General features: G+C 48.4%; 1 protein-coding gene and 2 long non-coding RNA genes across 11 annotated transcripts in view; 2 read left to right on the top strand and 1 right to left on the bottom strand.

The window, feature by feature from the left end:
• VEGFA (vascular endothelial growth factor A) overlaps positions 1-8,914 on the top strand; it is a 23,084-nt gene extending 14,170 nt beyond the window's left edge. The window contains exons 6-8 of one of the 6 annotated variants that reach the window (XM_064414623.1): positions 2,678-2,749; positions 3,883-4,014; positions 6,261-8,914. In XM_064414623.1, coding sequence (XP_064270693.1) covers positions 2,678-2,749; positions 3,883-4,014; positions 6,261-6,282 — 226 coding nt within the window. In that variant the 3' untranslated portion in view covers positions 6,283-8,914. The other 5 variants (XM_064414625.1, XM_064414626.1, XM_064414628.1 and 2 more) reach the window with 5 other exon arrangements.
• On the bottom strand, positions 7,581-21,017 carry LOC135297271 (uncharacterized). Its single transcript, XR_010359320.1, has 3 exons — positions 20,844-21,017; positions 19,946-20,103; positions 7,581-14,776 (listed from the first exon to the last, which is right to left on the bottom strand). It is a non-coding gene; the product is annotated as an uncharacterized LOC135297271 (long non-coding RNA).
• Positions 20,500-21,017, top strand: part of LOC135297270 (uncharacterized) — a 48,675-nt gene continuing 48,157 nt past the window's right edge. For all 4 annotated transcript variants that reach the window (XR_010359316.1, XR_010359317.1, XR_010359318.1 and 1 more), the window contains exon 1: positions 20,500-20,839. This is a non-coding gene — a long non-coding RNA (uncharacterized LOC135297270). The remainder of the gene's footprint in view (positions 20,840-21,017) is intronic.

The raw sequence follows: 21,017 nt of genomic DNA, 5'->3' as shown, positions 1-21,017 counted from the left end.
TTCCTCTCCCCACTGCCCCTTGCCCTTTTCTCTGGTTGGATATGCTCACTTTAAGAAGGTGTTTTTGGAAATGGCATATGGTACTGCATGGGGCGATGCTCTGAATCCATTCCAGGTGGTCACAGAAACCCAGATCTGATGGTCCTTCCTTCATACCCCAGACATGGACCTTGCATGACCCATGGCCATGGCAGTCATTCCTAATGCTTTTTCCCGAGTCAGGGAAGTCCCGTCGTGTCTGTCCTGCTGGAATGGATTTAAGGTGCAGCCCCCATTCTCCCCTTCCCTCTTCCTGGGGTGTTTCTGGTTACTGCAAATTGCTGCCTTTCTTTATTATTAATTTTTTTCTTGCTGCTTGAGTGAGTACTTGCTGGCTTCTTTCACAGCAGCTTTGGTAGGAACTCTGCTGGCTACAGGGAGAGGTGGAAGTAGAGGCCTGTTGGAGGCAGGACTGATGCCATGCAGGATGTGACCCTGGTTTTGTTTGGGTGGGGACCTGGGAGGGTGTAAAGGGAGGTGGATGTCCTAGCTGGGTCTTGGTGAAGGCTTTCATGAGGGGTTTTTTGAATCTGATGGATTTCCTTTAGTGGCCTGAAGGAGATTAAGTCACAACCTTCCGTTTACTTCCTCCCCAAAGTAAAAAGATTGTGGAAAGTAGAAAAATAAGCTCTAATCCTGCAGTAGTTGCAGGGATGAGCATAAAATACAAAACAACGTTGAAAGAAAGAATGATCTCTCTGAGTGAGAGGATCAGCTGGACTGTGCATGGCTGGGAAAGCAACTCTGCCATTTAGAGGTGCAGAGTTCGAGAGGAGGAAGTGAATATTTGGAGATGAGGCTGAATCTGAGACCGAGGGAGCAAACAGGAGAGAGAGAGAGCTTCTTTCACCCCTCTGCTGGGGGTTGTATGTTTCTAGCTGCCTTCCAGCCTCTCCTCCTCCCCCTGGAAATCTGCTCCTGGCTGCACCAGACTGCATGCAGCCAGCAGTCCTCTCTGCACAGGGCCGTGTCGGGGACGGTCGGTCTGTGTGGCTCTGTAGTTTGAAGGTGTGTGAGAGTTTGGTCTGTGTGAGCTCTGGTGAGGATGGGATGTGGCTGTAGCAGCCAGCTCGGACTGTGTTGCATTCACTTTTCCTCTTCTAACAGCACCTTGCCTGCTCTTTGCTGGTTCCGCACTCCCCAGGGAAGGAAGGGAAGGGATGGGAGAGACTGGTGTGCTTTGATTTGTGCTGGATTGAAAGCCTTGTTATATTGGTACCCCTCTCCTCCCTTCAGGTTGATTTGCTTCCCCTCACCGTCTCCCTGTGACTCCTGCCTGACATGTAGGGCAGAACTGGGATTGAGCTGATGCTCTGACACTCGTTCCAGTGAGACAACTTGAAAAGGGCCTAGGAGACACCTCTGGTGCTTTCTTTTCTATCCCTCCAATTCCCTTTGACAGCTCTCTCCCGAGGTGGGCTGCACCAGGGAACGAAGGAGCCTTTGCTGAACTGCCTCAGAGCTGGGACCCATTTGCCTGACAAGCCCTGGTGCTTTGCCTAGGGCCTTCTCCTTGCATGTCTCTCCCTTGCTCCTGTGCTGATGTAGCTCAAGGAGCAGTACAGGCTCCAGCCTCCCTCGCTCCCTGTGCTCTCAGTGGCCCATAGGGATCCATGGTTAGTGTCCAGGACTGCATATCCTAGCCTCTACCTGCTCAACTCCTGCCCAAGAATCAGAGGCAACTGGTGAATTTTTCAGAATGGAGTCAGTACCTTGGCTCCATCTGCTTGTCTGTCTGGCAGGTCCATGTGGACTGTGATAGGAGGGAAAGGAGGGAAGAACTGAAAGCTGCTTGCTGATTATCTCCTGGGTAAAATAACTAGGTCAGGCCATCCTTTTCCCATTCTTTACTCTTCAGTACTCAGAATAGAGGCTGCCAGAGGAGATGTTACAGACATACAAGTAAGATCTCCTGTAGTCCTCTGAACCACAGGCAGGAGATGAGGTGGATGAGCAAAGCCTTGAGGCTGGATAACCCTCTCCAAGATCAGATCTCTTCCCTTGTCTGTGGAGTGCTCCCATCCCAAGGCAGGATTGCCACCCACCCTACAGCAGAGCTATTGGAGCTCAGCTGCCCTCTCCTAGGTCCAGTGCTGGGCAGTGCATCAGGCTAGAGTGGTTTCCTCTTCCCTGAAGAGAGCTCTTTAACTCAGGTTGCCTTTTGTCAGTTGTTGTGCACCTGTGCTTGTTGCCTGGAATGGTTGTCTGCACTCACCGCGGTGGCGTGATGCTTTCACAAAGCCTTCTGTTCCTTCTCCCTCTCACCCCCTGCCCCTTTCCCACTGCCCCTCTCTGAGGGGGCAGGTGCCTCTCTGAGGCAGATCCGCCTCTGCTCGCAGCAGCCTTGCAGGAGGTGGTCTCTGCTGAGTTCCCTGGTGTTGGCTTGGCTGTGGGCAGGCTGGTTGCAGAGCTGACAGGAGCGCCGGCGCCGGTGAATGTGCGTGCGAGGTGGAGATCTGTGCTTCAGCCCTGGGATTTACCCTCCAGTCCTGCCTAATGTGCTTCTCCCCTCCCAGCAAGGCACATGGCTGTATTTTTTTTTCTCTTCTTCCTTGCGTTTTCTTCCGTTTTCTCTCTATCTCTCCCTTTCTTTCCCCCTCTCTCTCTTTCTCTTTTTTTTTTTTTGTTTTTCTTCCAGAAAATCAAAGCGAGGAAGGGGGAAGGGTCAAAAGAGAAAGCGCAAGAAAGGCCGGTACAAACCACTCAGCTTGTACGTTTGTGTCCTCTGCTTGTAGACTCTCTTCCCTCCCTCTCCCCAAAGCAATCTGCCTGCTTGCTGCTCGCTCAAATCTCACCCTCCCCTCCCAGTCACTGGTGGGCTGCAGATCCTGCAGGGGCACTGCTGGTGGTGGCACTGCTCTGGCACTAAGGCTGTCTCAGGGAAGGTGGCTTTAGCTTGCTTGGCTCTCTAATCATCAGTGGTGACCATTGTCCCAAGGCACAAGAGTGTTATGGGTGGATGAGTATCCTGCACCTCTTCACACCTTCCGGTTGCAACTCTGTCATCTGCTTTCCACCACTTGTCTTGTGTCCTCACTGCTATGATGACTGGTGACAGGCAGGCTGGCATCTGCCATGCATGTGTGTGTGTGTGCGCGTGCGCGTGTGCACATGTGCGTGTGTGTCTGGTGGAGTCACAGGTGGAGAGGAGAGGTGGGACAGTGGGAAGCCAGAGAGGGGGTGCTGGGGAGCCAGGGGGGCCTCTCTTTTTTTTTTTCCCCTCTCTTTCTGCTGGATTTGGTGGCTTGTCTCTCTCTGTCTCTTTCGCTCTGCCTCTCTCATGGTGGTTCACAAAATTCTGCATTGTATATTCATGGCCCCTCCATAGGAGACTCCTAGGCGATGAGGTTGGGATGGGGCTTACAGAAAGGAGGGCAGTGCTGGCTGCAGGGGTCAGCATGTGATGCTGGAGCCCAGCTGCTTTCCAGGGGAGGAGAAACCCTGTGTATTTAACTCATTTAGTCACTGGCCTCTTTCTACTCGAATAGTCCACTTCAGAGAATTCCTTTCACTGATGTGCCAACAGCTGGCTGGGACCTCTCACCTTCCCATCCTTGCTTTCCCCTTCTTTCTCCCTCTGGCCTGAGCCAATGGATCCAATGCAGCATTTGTGAATACTGTGCAGAAGGCCTGTTTTCTTTCTCTACGCTAATGCAAGGGGTTGCTGTGCTGGGGCTGTTGAGGTGCTGCTGGAAAATCCATCAGCCCACGGCACTCCAGTTGGCAGCATGGGGGCTGCGGGAGGGGGCAAGGGGATTGCTTTGATGTTCAGGGTGTTGCATGTGTATTTTCTTTCTGCTGAAGCGCTGTAGCTTAGACATCTTTCCTTTTGCCTTTTTGCAGTCACTGTGAGCCTTGCTCAGAGAGGAGAAAGCACTTGTTTGTACAAGATCCCCAGACCTGTAAATGTTCCTGCAAATTCACAGACTCACGTTGCAAGTCGAGGCAGCTTGAGTTAAACGAGCGCACTTGCAGGTTTGTGTCCTGAAGGATGAAACACACAAAGAGAAAGAGAGAGAAAGAGAAAGAGGGGGGGAGCTTGCTTCCTGCTGACTTCTGGCACCAGTGCTATTTCATTACTTCTTTTCTCTGTCCTATGTGGGCCAGAGAGCAGAGGGGCTGACTGGGGTGAGGACAGAGTTTCCCTGTGTCAGAGGGCAGCTGTTTGTTTCAGGTGTGCTCTCAGGACTTGGATGGGGACGGCTCCCAGAGACAGGCCCTTTGTATCTCAGGTATTCTTTTCTATAGAATAGGATAGTGGAGTTCATGTTGCTGAGGTAGGCAGGGGAGGGTCTGTATCCCTCTGTACCTTACCTGTATGCAACTCTGAGCATACTGTTGGGCAAAGAGAAATCCTTAACTGACTAGCATTTGACCACCCCTGTCTTCCAAGCCCTTTTTCTGTGGCTTGTAGATGCTCTGCTGTGTGCAGAATGAGGAAAGCCATTATGAGCCTCCCTCAAGGCTAGGCCAACATTCTCCTTTGCCTCTTTTTTCTTCTGAAGGCCAGGGAGAGCACCCTGTGTTTTTGTACTGTGCTCAAAGTTCCCTGTCCATGTCCTGTCCAGAGTTGTGGTTTGAGGCTGCACTCAGGACTGTGAATGGAATACAGAAGGATTAAGTCTGACCCTGGGTGAAGGCAGAGGTGCCTGTTTCAGATGTGAGATGGGAGACATAAAGGCACTGTGGGGTTAATGTTAGTTCAGAGATCCATGTTGTGCATGTGTCATCTGAGTGCTGTCACACACCATCTGTGGCACAGACATGTAAAGAAACGGATTCCCAGTTCTCACCTGAGCACTTTGGTGAACTCAGTGTGGTGTCTTGACTCGCACAAGCTACGTGTGCACCTCTGGTGTGGGATCATCCTACCTGTGTAGAGGAGACAAGAGAAATGAGGTTGCTAATGAGCACTTGGCTGTGACTCTGAACTCGGATCCCTTTCACAGAGATCCAGGAGATTGTTCCTGTTTCTGCAGTAGTGCAATGGCAGCAGCTCAAGGGGAGAATACAAGGGAGAGAGATCCAGGGTCCTCTGTGGCTTTATCTTGAAAAGAGGAGACATCCATTGGCTAGGTGGCTAAGGCTGTTACAAGCAACAAGTGCTTTCTTTGGGTGTGAAAATTCTTTGTGTCCAAGCCAGAGAGGCATTGGCACTGCCAGCATGGTGGAAACTGCTTTGTATGCAGAGAATTTTTCTGGGGTGCTGTAATTTCAGTAAGAAAGTAATTGATGGAGGGACCAGAATAGAGTGACTTCCAGAGTTAAACTTCTAGCAAGTAAAACCCCTGAAGTCTGAGACCAGACTTAATGTTGGCCTTTTTCCCCCTGCGCCTTTTCTCAAAGTCCAGAGTAACTGATAATTACCCCACTGAGTTTGAAGGGTCAGAAATAGTAATAAATACAATGAGAAACAAACAAAAAAAAAATAGCCCAAGGAAGTCATGGTAGCAGAAGGGGTTTTCAAGTTTCTCTTACCAGTCCCTCTCTGTGATGGGATAATAGGCACTAAGGAGGTTTCAGAGGCAATGTGTTGGCCAGAAAAATGGAAAGGAGTCATAGGAGTGGTTAGCTTATCAGTTTCCAGATAAAAAGCTGCTTAAGCTGAAGTTCCTCTTGCTCTTTCTTGTAGAATTAGTATTGGGACCTACAGGGGAGGGTAAATTCTCATTTCTCCTGCTGCTTCTTCAGGCTACTGCTATTCTCTGGTGCTATCCCCCACTCCCAGCAGCTAGTGGAATGAAAAGCACTTACTTTTCACCTTCTTGTCTGCATGGGGCCTTGTTGTCTGCACTGCTTCCAACCAAAACAAGAGGCTAGGTGGAGAGCCAAGGGTGTGTCTCTGCATGCATTGCTTAGCCTTGTTTTTCTGTGTTTGTGTGTATTTGTGTGTATGGTGTGCAGAGATGCAAACAAGACACTCAGCTTATCTGTGAGGAAGCCACCGATTCTGCTCCAAAATTTTGTTTGAGTATCCCCCCTCTCTGACTAGGTGAGCCTGGGGGAATAGAATTCATTGACTCGTTTGTGGGATCAAGATTCTCAGCTGATTTGCCCCATCTGCACAGCACTCACCCCACCAGTGACGTCATGCCATGTCTTAACACCATGTGCTCTTAAACACATTAGCCACCACCCTTCCTTCCCTTCCCTGCCCTAGCTGCACCCCCATCACAAACATTAACCCCTGTTGTCTTTTTTTCCTTCCTTCTCTTTGACAGATGTGAAAAACCAAGACGGTGAGCAGCGGAAAAGAAGGGGAAACAGCCCTGTTTCTGGAGCCTGATTTCTCGCCTGGACAGAATAAAACAAAACAAAACACTAATCCAAATGAACCCTAAAAATGAAGGATCGGTAGAGCACAGCACTTTCAGTACGGACGATGGACTCCGGAAGGAACATTCCCCAAGGCACCCGCCGCACAGAATTCACCTTTGGGTTTTGAACTGTTTTATTTTATTTTTCTTTTTATGCTGCTAAATAACAGAGCCAGGAAGACTTATAGGGGTGTATTTGATGGGTTTTCCCATGCATACATATATATGTGTGTATACATGCATATACATATATATATATGTATATATATTTTAACCACATCTATATATACATATATGTATATCTTAACCACACACACACACACATATATATATAATATATATATATATATATATACTGATTATTTTTTTTAACATTGCTAATGTTATTGGTGTCTTCACTGGATAATACTCGACTGCTGTGGACACAAGCGGGCTACTTGGGGCATAAGAAACAAGCTAAGACTGGACTTGAGTAGAAGCGCTGGGTGTAAACTTCTTAACTCTAACTGACTTGTGCGGCCTCCGCTGTTTCTCTGTAGAGTGTGCTGTACCACAAACCACCTTCTCCTTGCCTGGGACAGGGAGGAGAGGTGATGGAGAGGATGGGCAGGGAGTTCCAAAGAGCGGCATCCTAGGGTGCGATGGGTCAAAGGCCAAGGAAATGGCCATCTCCGTGATCAAGGATTCCTCCTCCCCTCTCTTCCCCCAACCTTCGCCCTTACTCGTCTCATAACCTGCCTGCCTTGCTGGGACATGGGATGTCAGTGTACATTTTGCGTTGACTTTATTTGCTGTAGAACCTTTGCCAGAGAGACATGCTGGCTTCTCTTAAGGATGGTGGGCAGCTGATGCGCACTGACTTTCTGTTCAAGGAATTATCACAGGAGTCTAGATTTCCCGCCCTTGGTGGCTGCAGAAGGACACAAGGTCTACAGTGTGCTGAAGCAAGAATGGGGACCGGTGCATAGCCACACAGTTGTTCAGCACTGTCTGCTTTCTTCATGCACAGAGCTGCCACTCAAGAGCATCCAAGATGCTTACGGAACATTTCTGGAAAGGGATATTAATCAGAAGTATATACACAGTAGTGGGGGTGTGCGTGTATGTATGTGAATGTATGCATTTGTGTGTATGTATGTATGTATGTGTTTTTCTCTCTTTTTTATATATATATATTTATTTTTATACATATATATATATAAAAAAATAATATATATGTATGCCAAGATTGAAAGGGGGGAAAAAAGAAAGCAACTTTTGCTGCCTTCATTTTGTGTGCCCAGTGTGAATGACCCTTAAGAACGTCAAGATTTTTTTTTAATGACGTACTGTAAATATCAGGCCCCTTTTCCATGTCTTGGGCTGGGGAATCAAATGTGAAGACAGCTGGAGTCCTTAGCTGTGTTGTGAGGTTCTTGGCTATGTGTGTATCTGCAGTGTAGGCTGTGGTGTACGTGAAACCCACCTTACACACGCGCGCACACACACACACCCCTGAAAGTGTGTTTGTACATCTATGTGGATATATATAATCTAGTTCTGTGATTAAAATTATTATTAATAATAATAACAATCAAAAAGGTACTCGGTCTGTGTCAGAATGCTGCCAAACATCATCTGCAATTGAATTTTCAACGCCTGATAATGTACAACACGGAAAGCTTCCAAAAAGACAAGACAGTCTAAAAACAGACTCACAACAAGCGACTACTAACCACTAGGATCTCCCCATCCGACTGATGGCTTTCAGAAGGAGAGAAAACACACGGGTGGGTGCTTGCATCTGCAATGTAGAATACTCATGCTGCATCGTGTGCAAGACAGAGGCTTCCGATCGGGGGAGGGAAGAGAAAGTGTTTTATATACTTATTTAATATCCCTTTTTAAATTAGAAATTAAACAGATAATTTAATTAAAGAGTAGGGATTTTTCAGTATTCTTTGTTAATATTTAATTTCAACTATTTATAAGCCGTACCTCCTTTTTTTTTTCTTTTTTTTTCTTTTTTTTTTTTTTTGTACTGGTTGTGTATAAATTTAACCTTCCTGTTGTCCCATCCCATCTCTCCCCAATTGTTGGCAGAGTCAGTAGCATGTTATGGGCAGTTATTTAATTAATTTCTCTAACACCTACCCCTACACATTCCTATTGAGACAACGGTTAGATATACATCTACATACTATATATATATTTGGCTATGTGTTTGTATATATATATATGTTTATGTATATGTGTGATTCGGATTAAATAGACACTACAATTTTTTTATATATGTAAAAAGAAGAAACAGGAAAAAATAGAAAATTCTACATCTTGAATCTCTCTCCTTTTTAATTTTAATATTTGTTATCATTTTATTTATTGGTGCTACTGTTTATCTGTAATAATTGCGGGGAAAAAAGATATTAACACTACATATTGTGTCTAGTGAATTTTTTCAAGATATTCCTTAGTACATATTTATTTTTAAACAAAGAAATTACAGATATATCTTAAAACAACGACGACGACGACAAACAAACTTTTTTTTGTATTAAAGAATTTAATTCTGACCTTGATTTCCTTTGCCTTCTCCTTCTGCCTTGCATCTGGTTTTCTTCCATTGTGTAATAATTTCTCCAGTATTGCCTCTGGAGGCTACAGGGAATCAGCAACCTACCAGCTGGACTCTTGGATTTGGGCCCAGAGCTTCCAAAAACATCTAGGTACCTAAAACCCATTTAAATGAATGGGAGGTAGGCACCAGAATTCTTGTGTGGAGCTCAGCCAGAGTTCCCTTCTTGGTGAGAAGAGGGTGGTGTGATGGGCAGGACCAAGGGGGCAGGACTCCTGGGTTCCTTCCCAGCCTGATGCCGAGCAGTGTCATGATGGTCCCAACCCTGGCTCTCCTGTCAGGAGCCAAGTCGCATGAGCTGGGTACTGTGCAGGCATGAGTAGATGCAATCCTGGTGGAATTTACAATCAAAGTGAAAGTAATGCTGTGAGGTGCCCTTTCTGGTAATGGACTTGGTGTTCGCAGTTGGATCTGTGTGCATGTAACTCGCCGTCAGTGATGGCTCAGCCAGACCTTGCCATCCTGGATGACTGAACAAAAAACTGTTTAGCTCTGACAGTGCTCATCACTTCATGAGGGATCTTGATACCATTGCATCTTTTGTGATGTGCTTTGGGGTCTAGGAGGAAAAACTTTGTGGTGTAATTTCCTCTTTATCCATGGAGATGAATGTGTCATGTGTCAGTCATCTGTCCACACTGGAAAGGAGCATGCAGGATGTTTCCTGGATGTCTGGGAGGCGGCTTGCTTAGGGTAATACAGACCACCGAGTTCATGGCTGCATCATTCCTGCTCTTGTGAAGGTAAAGAATCTGGCTTCTATTTAGGATGGACTCAAGTAGCTCAACAGGTGGATCTGCAGTCACTGCCTCAGCAGAGGGTCCTGTGGAGGAAAGAGGATGAGTACCTGAGGACATTTTGGATCACTGTATTCAGTAATGTCTTGTGGACTGCAGGAGTGAGGTGAGAATGTGAGCCGTCTGGATGTTTCTGCATGAGGAACCCAAAGGAGTTGCTTCCCTTGTGTATTCACCACTGGTTTTTGTTCTGTGTGGATCTATGGGCTCTTCTGCTCGTGGCTGTGCAAGGTGATGAAGACAGCAAGCCTATCCTCAGGAGACCTGCTCTACCTGTTTGTGATCTGGGAAATGTTTACAAGTCATCAAACTGGAAAAATTGAAACCCTCGGGTAAGTGCTTCTCCCCTGAGCTGAGCTGGATGTAAAATCTCAGCATGAAGAGACCCAAGTCTCCTGTATGGATGAACCAGCATGTTCCTGTCAGTCACAACACATTAAACCCTCATCAGCATATCAAACCAAACACATCAAATTCCATCCCACCAAGGGCAAGCTGGGCTGGCTACTCCTGGTGCCCCTCCCTTTTCCTACCTCTAAGGACTCAGAAGGAGTAGGATATCTGCAGAGCAAGGTGACCTGGTAGCCACCTACTTCATGAGACAGTGGCTGGATGGCATATTTCAGATGGGACGGCTCATAGAATTTGTGTGGATGCAGAAGAGCCAAGGTAGCTGCCTTAAACATCTGCAGCAACACCCTGCCCAAGCCAGCTCTGACGAGGGTTACCTGGGGCCCTGGAAGCAGTCCAACTCTTCTTTGTTCTCCAGGGTGGGTATAACTGGGCTGTCATCTCTTGTGAGGAACATGGTCATAGTTTGGTGTTGGAGGTGAGCTCAGGGTAGTTGGAGAGGCTGTACATGATTGAGAACCCTGCCTTTGGAGAGGCTGGGACATAGGAGAGCAGTTGTCCCTCACCCTACCCAGAGTTTGCACCTGGCTCGCCTGTGCCGGGGCCTGAGGTGAGGCAGGGACATGTGGAGGGAGGCCAGGTTTTCAGGCTGGCACTCTGATCTCGTCATACAGCCTTTCACCGTGTGCATGAGAACTTTCCCTGAAAGGCTTCTGATCACGTCCACGTTTTGGTTGCTGGCTAATTAAAATGCTATCTTCAGGCAGCCAGCTGATGCTTTCCTCGTGCCTGCTGCATTTATTCTGTGTGATTCAGAGAGCGGAGGCACCGTGAAAGGCAGAAAAGGGTGCCCTGGGCAGACACAACAGAAAATCCCACTGGCAATGGAATAAAGAGTGCTTTTGGTTGGAAGCCCTGTCTGTCTCTCCCTTTTGGCACCTGCTAACTGGTTTAACCCCTTGTTGCTCATGTCTTGCGCTGCTCATCCAGTCTCTAAGTCAGCCAGGCTCTGCTTGGGCTCCACTACCACCTACAGTGTCTGTGTTAGAAATGCCTATAAATCTCCTGTCCTTCAGCATAGTCCCACAAAGGACTTCGGAAGCCCAAAGGAAATTCATTTCACAGGACATGTCCACCACTGTCTGCCCGTGAGACCTTTGGTAGTGAGAGATGGGTATTTTTATAGTAGTCCATGTGGTGAGTGAGCAGACAGTCTCTGCGCTTGGGATGGCTGAAATTCAAGGCTAATCCAGATCATCCAGCACAAGGTCTGCAGTCCTGCTCTGGGCAAGCACCGTGCTTGCTCCCAGCTCCCCATTTGGGGCCAGGCCAGTGTGGCCCTGGTGGCACTGTGCCACCTCACAAGCAGCTGCTGGCCCTTGCTGTGCCCCACAGTACCTGACACCCTGCACGATGGGGTGGCTGAACTGCTGGCCATCCCAGAGCAACCAGGCACTTGTGCCTGGACCTCCAGCCAAGTACCCCATATCTCGTAAGAGGTGGTGAGTTGTGGATAAGAGCAGGGAGGTGATATCCCCTGCACAGCAGTGAAGGAGGGTGCGAAAGGAATGCATAGAGTGCCTGACCACAGCTTTGGGGAAAGCTTGCCCTTTCCTGTGGAGAGGTGGAAGGACCCCAGGGGCTTTGCATCATGAAGGGAAGAAGGGTCAGGTTCCCCTTCAAATGTCAGAGGTTTGCTGGCTGCCTACCTCAGGATAGTACCTCCAGAGGTGCAACTCGCTGTCTTGTGTGAGGTGATTACAGACATATAAAGGGAAGTGGGCTTGTTGGGCAAGTGCCACCTGTTTACCTGCCCAAGGCTGGCTTCCCAAGGCCAAAAAAGCCTTTTCATAAGGATTTCTTTAAGCTTGCTGCTTCCATATATCCGGGTGAGCAATGCTGCCTATGCACAACTGAGAGACGTCAGGAAATATCTGCAGTTCTGGGCTATACCTGTACATTGTGACATGGGGCTAATCTTGCTGGTTCATGCTCTATATTTTTACCTCGCTTTTTCAGATGCCCCAAACACTTCTGTGGCAATGAAAAAAAAAGCTCCATCTCTCCCTAGCCTGTGGGTACTCAAGCATCTCTTTAGGCATCAGGGCTGCCCACTGCAGCCAGCTGCCGTAGGGTTCTGCGTGTTTAGCACCCACGTGCCTCTTCTGCCCAGCCCACCACATTGCCCATCTCCTGGCCAAGCCTGGTGCATGCAGCAGGGGGAAGGCATCCTGCAAGCTTGATGCCAGCACAGGGGGGCTTTACTTTGGGGCTTACTTTGACACCTCCTTTGTCAGCTATTCTGAGAGTTGTTGGTGTGCTCCATGCTTGGAGAGTGTTGCGTGGTGGGACCCAGGCTAGGGAAGGTGTCTGGCTCTGCTCAGCCCCCTGCCAGGACTGGTGATGAGTGTCAATTCCTGCTGAACATTCCCCAGGGAGGCTCACGTAATCCCAAAGCAATCTAGGATGCAGGTCAAGATGCCTTGCTCCAACCTGTGTGGTAGCTTTGAGGTGAAAAGCTTTGACCCTAGATCGCATTATCTCTGAATCTTGATCAAATGGGCTGTGGTGAAGGAAGAGTATGATTGATGCAAGCTTTTGAGCCCCTGCAACCCTTTTCAGTGGGAACATTATCTAAGGGGAGAAAAAAGGGGGAGAGGCAGCACAAGATGAGCAAAATGATCAGCTTATGCAAGTAATTCAGATCCATCACCTCTTCAGACATTTTAAGGGCTGAGTCCTTCACCTTTGTTTGCCCATAACTCCTTCCTGAGCCATGGTGTACACTTTGGAAAGGTGTCCAGGCTGCCATCTCACTGCCTGGCCTTCCTGTCCTTCTCACCTACAGAGAACCTGCTGATACTGGATCCATCCTGTGCCGCAAACATATGGATACCAGGGAGTATATGCTTGTGTCATCAGCCTCTTCTCCAGAAGCAAGACTCCCACCAGCATCTCTTCCTGCCCTTCCTTCTGTTCTCAGTTCTGAAATTATTAATGCAGAAGCAAAAGCCCCAAGAGAGATTTATGATGGACTCATTCCTTTCAAAGAAACCCCTCACCTGGTTGCTCAGATGCCTGTGCAGACACTAACTTCTGGAAATGCAACTTCCTGTCGATCATCTCTACTTTTTTCTTCACTGTTTCAATTTGCCCATTCTCCCTCCAAGTCCCCTTCCTTATGTTGGGCAGCCTGCTGGAAGGTTCGAGTCTTCTTTTTTTTGCACTGCAAGGACCTCACATCTGGGAGAAGCAGCCTGAAGACTCCTGAGCAAGTTATGTTTGTTCCAAGGTGTTGTTGCTCCTGGGGATAAGAAACTAACTCCTACTTACTTTGATTTATCTCACTACGGGTAGTGTGGTGAATGGGGGTCAACGGCACAGGATATGATTGTTTCCAGTCCTCATAGGCATAATAAATGATGAGTCATTGGATCATCCTGAGTTATTCAGTGACTAATCTGACGCTGGTCTTGAGGCCGAGGGCCAATTTTTTGTTGCAGTATTGGCTTCCCAGCGCTCTGTGTTGTGGATGTGCAGTGTAGACCTAGTTGATACACAGCACCTGGGAGAACTGGCTGAGCTGCCGGAGGAGGTGCTGATGAGTCAGGGAGTGGCACTGCCCTCTGCACCAGTACCCCTCTGGGGTGGCTGGATATGCAGTGCAAGTGGCTGTGACTTTTGTGAGTCACTTTGTGGGACTGAGTGTGATCCACACCCTCGCTGAATTGTTGGGACCAGTCACGGACTCAAAGACATCCCAGGGGAACAATTTGTGGGGTTAAATTTTGGTCTTGTGAACCATGTGCTGCTGTCCTGAACAGCCTAACCTGTTGCACTGCCTGGACTCTGTCCTTATCTTTACCTTCTCTTTTCTCTAACTTAATCTCACCCTTAAATTTGCAAGTGTGTCAGTGGGTGTGTTCCCTTTCTCTCTGATGTAGACCCTCATATACTTGTGGAGTCTGATTATGTCTCCTCTGGAGTAATTTCTTGGCCAGTGACATAAAATGTATCTTCAAATCCCACAGTGTCAGTTTATCAAGCTCTGTCCTTTATCATTTCTCTTTCTAATATCCCAACACCTTTCATATATAAATATAACACTCCTTTCCCCTAAAAAGTTGTCTACTGCTGAACATACTCAAAGGTGAATCACTCAAAAAATATAGAAGAGGCAGCTGGCTCTGAACATATTCCCTTATGTCTCTCTCTAGATGCTTCTCTCCATGGCTGCCCTTTCTCAACCTCTTCTGGCAGTTCTGCTTTCCAGGGTGTCCCCTCCCACTGCAAAGCAGCTTTGCCCCAGATACATTAGCTTATCTTTTCCCAAGTTAAATCTCATTTTGTTTCCTGCTCATTTCTAATCTCTCTAAATCCTTTTGGAGGATTTCTCAGTTTGCTCTGGAATTTGCAATCACTTCTGCTGGAGGTGCCAGCTTGGGGAGTTCATGAGAGAACCTTCTCCTTGGTGCTGCTGAGTCAGGAGGGTGCTGTGGCTGCCAGTGCTGGGCTGGTGGTGGTGCCCACGGAGTGGATGCAGTGCGGTCCTGCACGTAGCTATGCTCAATCATCTGGTGATCCTTGTTTCTGCCTCACCATCAGATAGGGATTGCCTAGCACAGCTGAAGGAACCGTGGGAGTCAGCGAGTCCTGGTCTGTAGAACAGAGCAGAGGTGTGGGAAGAGAGGGAGCTGAGTTCAGTTCCCAACTGGATCACTAATACCTCACTTTCCATCCCTTGATTTCCCTCCCTTGATGCACAAGACAAATCCCATCCTCTCTTTTTGGATCCTTGACAGACATCAAGTGCCATTTACTAATTCTTATTTTATTTCCAGTTAGTAGAAAGCTTCCCCTCTTGCTGAAATGGTTAGGGTTCTCTGTACACCTTCTCCCAAAGCAGGTAATTCATTGGCTCCTCACCATGCAGTCCCAGTGGCAGTCACATCTCCCTACTCCTCTCCAGAGAGGAGAACCTCAAGAGGTATTTGGGTACCAACAGCATCTGCTTCCACCTGGTATTTAGGAAGGAGACAGGAGCAAAGAGGAAGGGGGATAGGCGTGAGGGGGAACAACAAGGCACAGTTCAGGAGGGGCTTTGTTGGCTGGGAGAGGGAGGACATAGTGCAAAGGCAATGAGAATGGAAGGCAAGGGATGCCCTGCAAGGTGAGGTGGGAGGATGAGGAGGAGTAGGCTGGCTGTGTCTCATGAGTGGGGTGGGGCAGGTCTGAGATTATCTAGCAGCCACAGGTGCGGGGAACCCTCCCAGTTATGAAACCTCCTTCACTCCCGTGGACACATTTCTCACTGGTTTGAATTGGTTTGAGTGCTGGAAAACTCATGGTGAAGGTTTGCAGAAGGGCCTGAGCTTCCATCCTTCCCGACACCTGATGCACCTTCCCTGGGCAGCCCCTTGGCCTCCCCCTGCTACAGAGAGCCCTGCTCCAGACAGGGGTGTCATGAGATCCTGAGGCTATTGACTATGCAGATGAAGAGGCATCTGCTAGAGCCCAAGATGGCCAACGCTGAGAATCTTGTGCTACTTACACCAGCACAAGACCAGTGTGGTGTGAAAAACTACCTGCTTTTAGCCAAACCAAAAAGATTTTGGTCTTTCATGCTCCTGAAGATGTGAAATCCAATATGACCCAAGTATACGAAAAAGCTCAGAAAGCAATCATGCCCCAATTTCATTAGTTTTCAAAGTACTGTGAGGTTCAGCTGGGCAAGTGGTTTGGCAGCAATGACTTTTCTTCCTAGCCTTGAATCCTATCAGTGAGTCCCCTCAGGCATGCTTCAGACTGTGCTCTTCAGGCTCTTGCCATATCCCTTTACATCCAGGTTCCACCCTATTTTTAATCCACTCCCCATCTTCTGGTGTTGTCAGTCGCAGACCTTCCCTAAACCTGGAAGGGAGCTGTATACACATCCTTGTCTTGCTGTGGATATTTTACAGTTTCTCACTCAGTTTTAAGTCACTTGAGCTCTGTTTGCCTCTTGGGCTGTAAATACACACAAACCCCAGACATCCAATCAGGGGTATCCACAGCAACTGCTAAATATTTTTTTTCCAGAGGAGACTTCAAGAAATGTTGGTGGAGAGGTGAAGTTCCAGCTGTTCTGTGCCAGGGTATTCACCTTCTGCCTATCTGGGTACCATTTCAGAGGGCTGTTACACTGCTTCACACCAAAGTATCTTTACATCCCCTTCAGGCACCCCAGACATCCCAGCACCATGAGCCAAACCCATTAGCTCCTCATCCCCAGTGTCCTGGGATCACTCAGAACCGACCAGAGCACTGGCACCCTGAAGCTTCCTCACTGGAGGCTCTGCTCCAAACAGCAAGTTTTCACTTTTTCTTTAATCACATCACCAAGTTTTAATGCCCAGCAAGAACTTTGACCCTTATCCAGGGATTAGTTGTTATCCTTAAGAGCTTTCCGCGGCAAGCCTTATAAAAGAACTCCAGCTTTGGAGAATGTAGGCAAATCATGTCCACTGGGTTAATTTTCTTTATTAGCTGACTACCTCGTTTTTCTATCCACAGCTCCCAGATATTGTCTCCTTGCTCCAGGAGAAGGGCTGTTTCCATCAGTTCACAGGAAGTTCACTGCTGGGATTCTTGCTAGCACCAAGCCACTCGTAGCAAGAAAGGGAGATCTTGGATTTGGTGAAATTAAGGGAAAAATGTTATGTTCCCTCAGCAGGCTGTTTCGCACCCCACCCCAGCACAATTAGGCAGTGATGGAGGGCTGCCAGACAGATCCTGCAAAGAGGCAAAATGTTTTAAATAGGGGCTGTAGAGGCAGCTGAGGTTAAGCAGAAGTAGCAAAATTAATTTGGCTGATTAGCAAGTTTCTTCATTAAAAGAAATGTGGGCATCTGTGTGTCTTTCCTTGTATTTCTACCGTCGCCTATTTAAAGTATAATCCTGTTTACTGAGCAGGATTTCAGCAAGGCATAAAGAGGAAATTCTGTTCTTGTTATTGGCTGTTATTTTTCATGTGTGTGCAAGGTACACAGATGCAGGAAAACCAGGAGCACAGTGTGTTTTGTTCTAAATAATTAGAGGCAGGATTCACAGGTATATTCTGGCTGCTTTCAGCCTTTCCCGTGACAGAAAGCAGCTGCACACCCAGCATTAGCCAATCTGCTAATAGGCTGTGTCACAAGACACAGCATCACCATGTCTCACAAAGCAACTGCATTGTCCTCCCTAAGCTTATTGTGTGAAATATCACGGGAACACCACCAAATCGTGTTCCACAGACTGTTCCAGACTAAACATCCACGGCCCAGCTCCTAGATCCAGACTGAGGGTCCTTGAGGAAGGAGAGAAGGCACCTTGCTTTTGCTGAGCTGAGAGCTCAAGAGGTCTGTGTGCTCTATCAGCATCTGCACGCCGACCTGCCTGTGTGAACAGATGTTCATGCATCCAGGAACTCCTCATTTTCTCGTTCAGATGATAAGTATGTGAACATGCTAGAGACAAAATACTTTCTGTGGATAGCTCTGAACTAGATCCTTGGCTCTTTCAGTCCAAGCAGCCTGGAAGACACCAGGAAACTGAATCCTTTGAGTCTGGGGTGCTGGCTAGCACTGGATGACTGGTCTCTAACTCACCAAGGGTGAGAGGGTGTAAAGATGGAAGGCAGTATAAGGATGGGAAACCTGCTTGGAGGATACTACAGAGAATGAAAGGAGTTTTGGATAGGATCTTGTAGCCAAGACAAACCAAAGCTCCAGCATCTCTGCAAGATTCTTTTTGCTAAATCCTTTATTTTGTCTTGGTATAAAAAAAAAACTTACTAAAATTATGGTGTTATGTATTACAGGTGATTCTGTGCCTTGATATTCTGCCAGAGCTGGGAGTCTTGGATTGTCTTCCCAACTCTGTCCCTTGTTTTCTAATTAGTGCAGTGTCAATCACTTCTCTGGTCTGTGCCTCAGTTTCCTCAGCTATTAATGGTGATAACAGTACAGCAATGATAACAGTATTGAGCTGCTCTAGGGCCTGATCTGTAAGTGAATTAACAGTGAGGAGTTAAAGAAGAATTAACTGGTGGCCTCTGTTGAGAGCTCAGAGATTCCTCGATAGCAGGCAGTTGAGTGGTGAGCAGAAGTTTTGTGTGCAGTGCAATGCTTACATGGCAGCCTGTCCCTGGGCCTTTGCTCCTCGCTGCCTGACTCCAAAGGAAAGTCACGCTTTGATTAGGACAACTGCTCATCAGTCACTTAATGTTCATTCCAGGTGTGCAGCAGGCTGTGTGGGCAGGGTAGATCAGTTTCCCAGCTGCAATTTGTCTTCCCTTGAAGCAATATGTAATGAGATAATCCAGGGCAAACATTCCCAGGGAGACCCTTGCATGTTGGTTGTGATGACAAAGAGAAAGGAAAAAACTAGGAGAAACAAAGTGAAGTGGGATGTTGCTTGTAGCACATTCATGCTGTAGTGTTTTAACCATAAACTGGTAAAAACTAGGAAGCACAGTTCTTCAGGAGAGAAAACTGGAGAGTGGGAAGCATCACATGAAGTCTGCTGGGACAGTAAGATCAAAAATGGGAAAGAAATGTCTGCTGAAAAGTGAATTTGGCCTCCAGCTCCAGAGTATGAACTGTGAGTCTGGGGAATGACAACAGCTTATTAGGTTTCAAGTTTTTCAGTCTCTGAACCCTTTCCCCTTTTTCAGGACTGTTTCAGAGCTTTTCAGAGAAGTTGGGCATGTAGATCTTTGCAGAACACCCAGCAAAGTGTCCTACTCCATTTATTCTTCTGGATCCCTAAGATGTTGTCATGAAATCTGTGGAGGTCTCTGGAACACAAGCAGTAGATCACCCTTGGTGGATCATTTCTTCTCTCTACACCTCAATTTCCTTCCCTATGAAACAAGGATGTTAAAAACCAGCGTCCTCTAAACAGCAGCTTGGTGCCTAGAGCCTGGCAAGAACTATGGGGCAGGAGCCAGGGGCAGGCTCAGGGGAAGGGGTCCACATGTAGATCTGAGAGAGGCCCCAGGAGACCAAGGCTCTTCACGGGGAGGGAATGGTGCCTCAAGCACAGCTGAACACAGGTGTTGGGAAGAAGGGGGTGCTCAGCACTGGCATCTGCTCTGCATCCGTTTGCACAAACTGCACTGGGCGTTACACCATCACTCAGGGGCTCTGAGTTACAGGTGTAGCATCCTGGCCTGAGACACAGGATAGCTGGCGTCCCCCAGCCTGTAATCCCTTCTCTGCACTCACATCAGGCCCTTGAGGCAGCCAGGCCCCCTCTCCCCGTGGGTTCTTCCTCCAGAGATGGAGCCTCTCTCCCCTGAGAACAGAGCAATGTGGCAATGCTCTCAGACCTTGGCTTGTAACAGCAGTAACCTCAGAGCTGCTGACTGTTGCTCAGCAATAAACACCACTCGTGCTATTAATAAACACTATCTGTCAGCCTTGGTATTTTTAATGCTGGGACACTGTGCCCTGGCATGCGGAGCCACTCGGAGACTGAAGGCCGGATTCAGAGACGAACCCAAACTGCTGCGAGGCTCTCCACTGTGCAGCCCTGCAGCCCATGCCTGTTGCAGGGTGGAAGGTCTCTGTTCTCTTTGGTGTGTTAGACAGGATCCAAGTTCCGCCCCACAAGGGATTTCCCCTCCTGTCCTTTGCAATCCCAGAGTACTGACACTCACAGAAGGCTCTACCCACTGTCAGGCTGGGATAGATCTAACAGGATCTCTGGACCCGTGTGAGTCAGTGAAAATACTTCAGCTTTTTTCCCCGTGATGATGTGCCAGTACATTCAGCTGAATCAGCAAGGGAATGCTGTCTACTTACACTGTGTCTTTGGACTCACAGTCCTGCTACAGGAGGTTTCACACACCAGACCTTGAGAAGTGCTCCCCAGTGCATAGGGGCTGTCAAGAGATGGGATTGGTGCCTCTGAATGATGCGCGTGGATACTGCCTGCCACATGAGACCTCTCCACCGGTAGCCTGGAAATAAAATAGGAAGGAAAAGGAAAATGAAGCATTTATGGGGGCTGATCACGTTGTACTGAAGCTCATGGCTGCTGCCAGGTGGCTGCAGTGTGAGCCATCCCTGCACCAAAGCTGGTGTGCTCTCTGCTGGGGTTGATGTGTACCCAGGCTGCGATGGAGGGCACTGGTGTGAGGCTGCGGGGGCCCCGCATGGCTGACAGTCCCATGCAGCAGGAAAGAGCTGCTTTCACCTTCAGCCCGGTGTTTGGCCCTGGCAGCAGTGCTGGGGTGGGTGGCGGAGCTCGGGGGCAGGGAGGGGTGCCGGTGGTGCCAGAGGGGAGCAGGCCGGCCCCGGCGCTGCTGCTGCTGCGGGCCGCGGCCTCTGGGGCCGGCTGGGGCTGCACCCCAGGGCTGCTTCGCCCTTTGCCACCGCTAAAGCAGCCGTGGAGGGGTTTGGAGGGGCGGTGGGAGAGGAATAGCCGAACAAACAGTGAGTTGGCCGAGCAAACAGCGGCCGATGTGAAACAATCGGGTCCCGTTCTGCTAAAGCTCAGCAAATACTGCGTAAGACCTGCTGCTGGCAGTGGTGCTTGCCCTAGTCATCAGGCAGAGTATCAGAGGGCAGATACAGAACAACCTGGGGAGGCAGGGAGAAGTTGTGCAAGAGACAGATCTGGCCAGCATGACTCAACACTCATTAGCAGCGGCACACCTATGAGAAGCCCATTAAACCTGAAAGGAAGAAGCTCAGGTACCTTGTTTCTTCCCTTTATTGTAAATAATCTCTTTTATCACACGCACATCTCGGTGTCTGGAGAGAAGGCAGCAGAGAGAGCAGCACTGTGTGTTATGATCCCCTCCAGCTCTGCCTGTGCCCATCTCTCCTGCCCCACGGCCCCCACCAGCCCGACTCCAGACCCCACAGAGCT

The sequence above is a fragment of the Passer domesticus genome, chromosome 3, assembly GCF_036417665.1.
Source record: "Passer domesticus isolate bPasDom1 chromosome 3, bPasDom1.hap1, whole genome shotgun sequence".
Classification (NCBI taxonomy): domain Eukaryota; kingdom Metazoa; phylum Chordata; class Aves; order Passeriformes; family Passeridae; genus Passer; species Passer domesticus.
The sequence above is the reverse complement of the archived record's forward strand: the minus strand, read 5'-3'. Positions and strand labels throughout refer to the sequence as shown.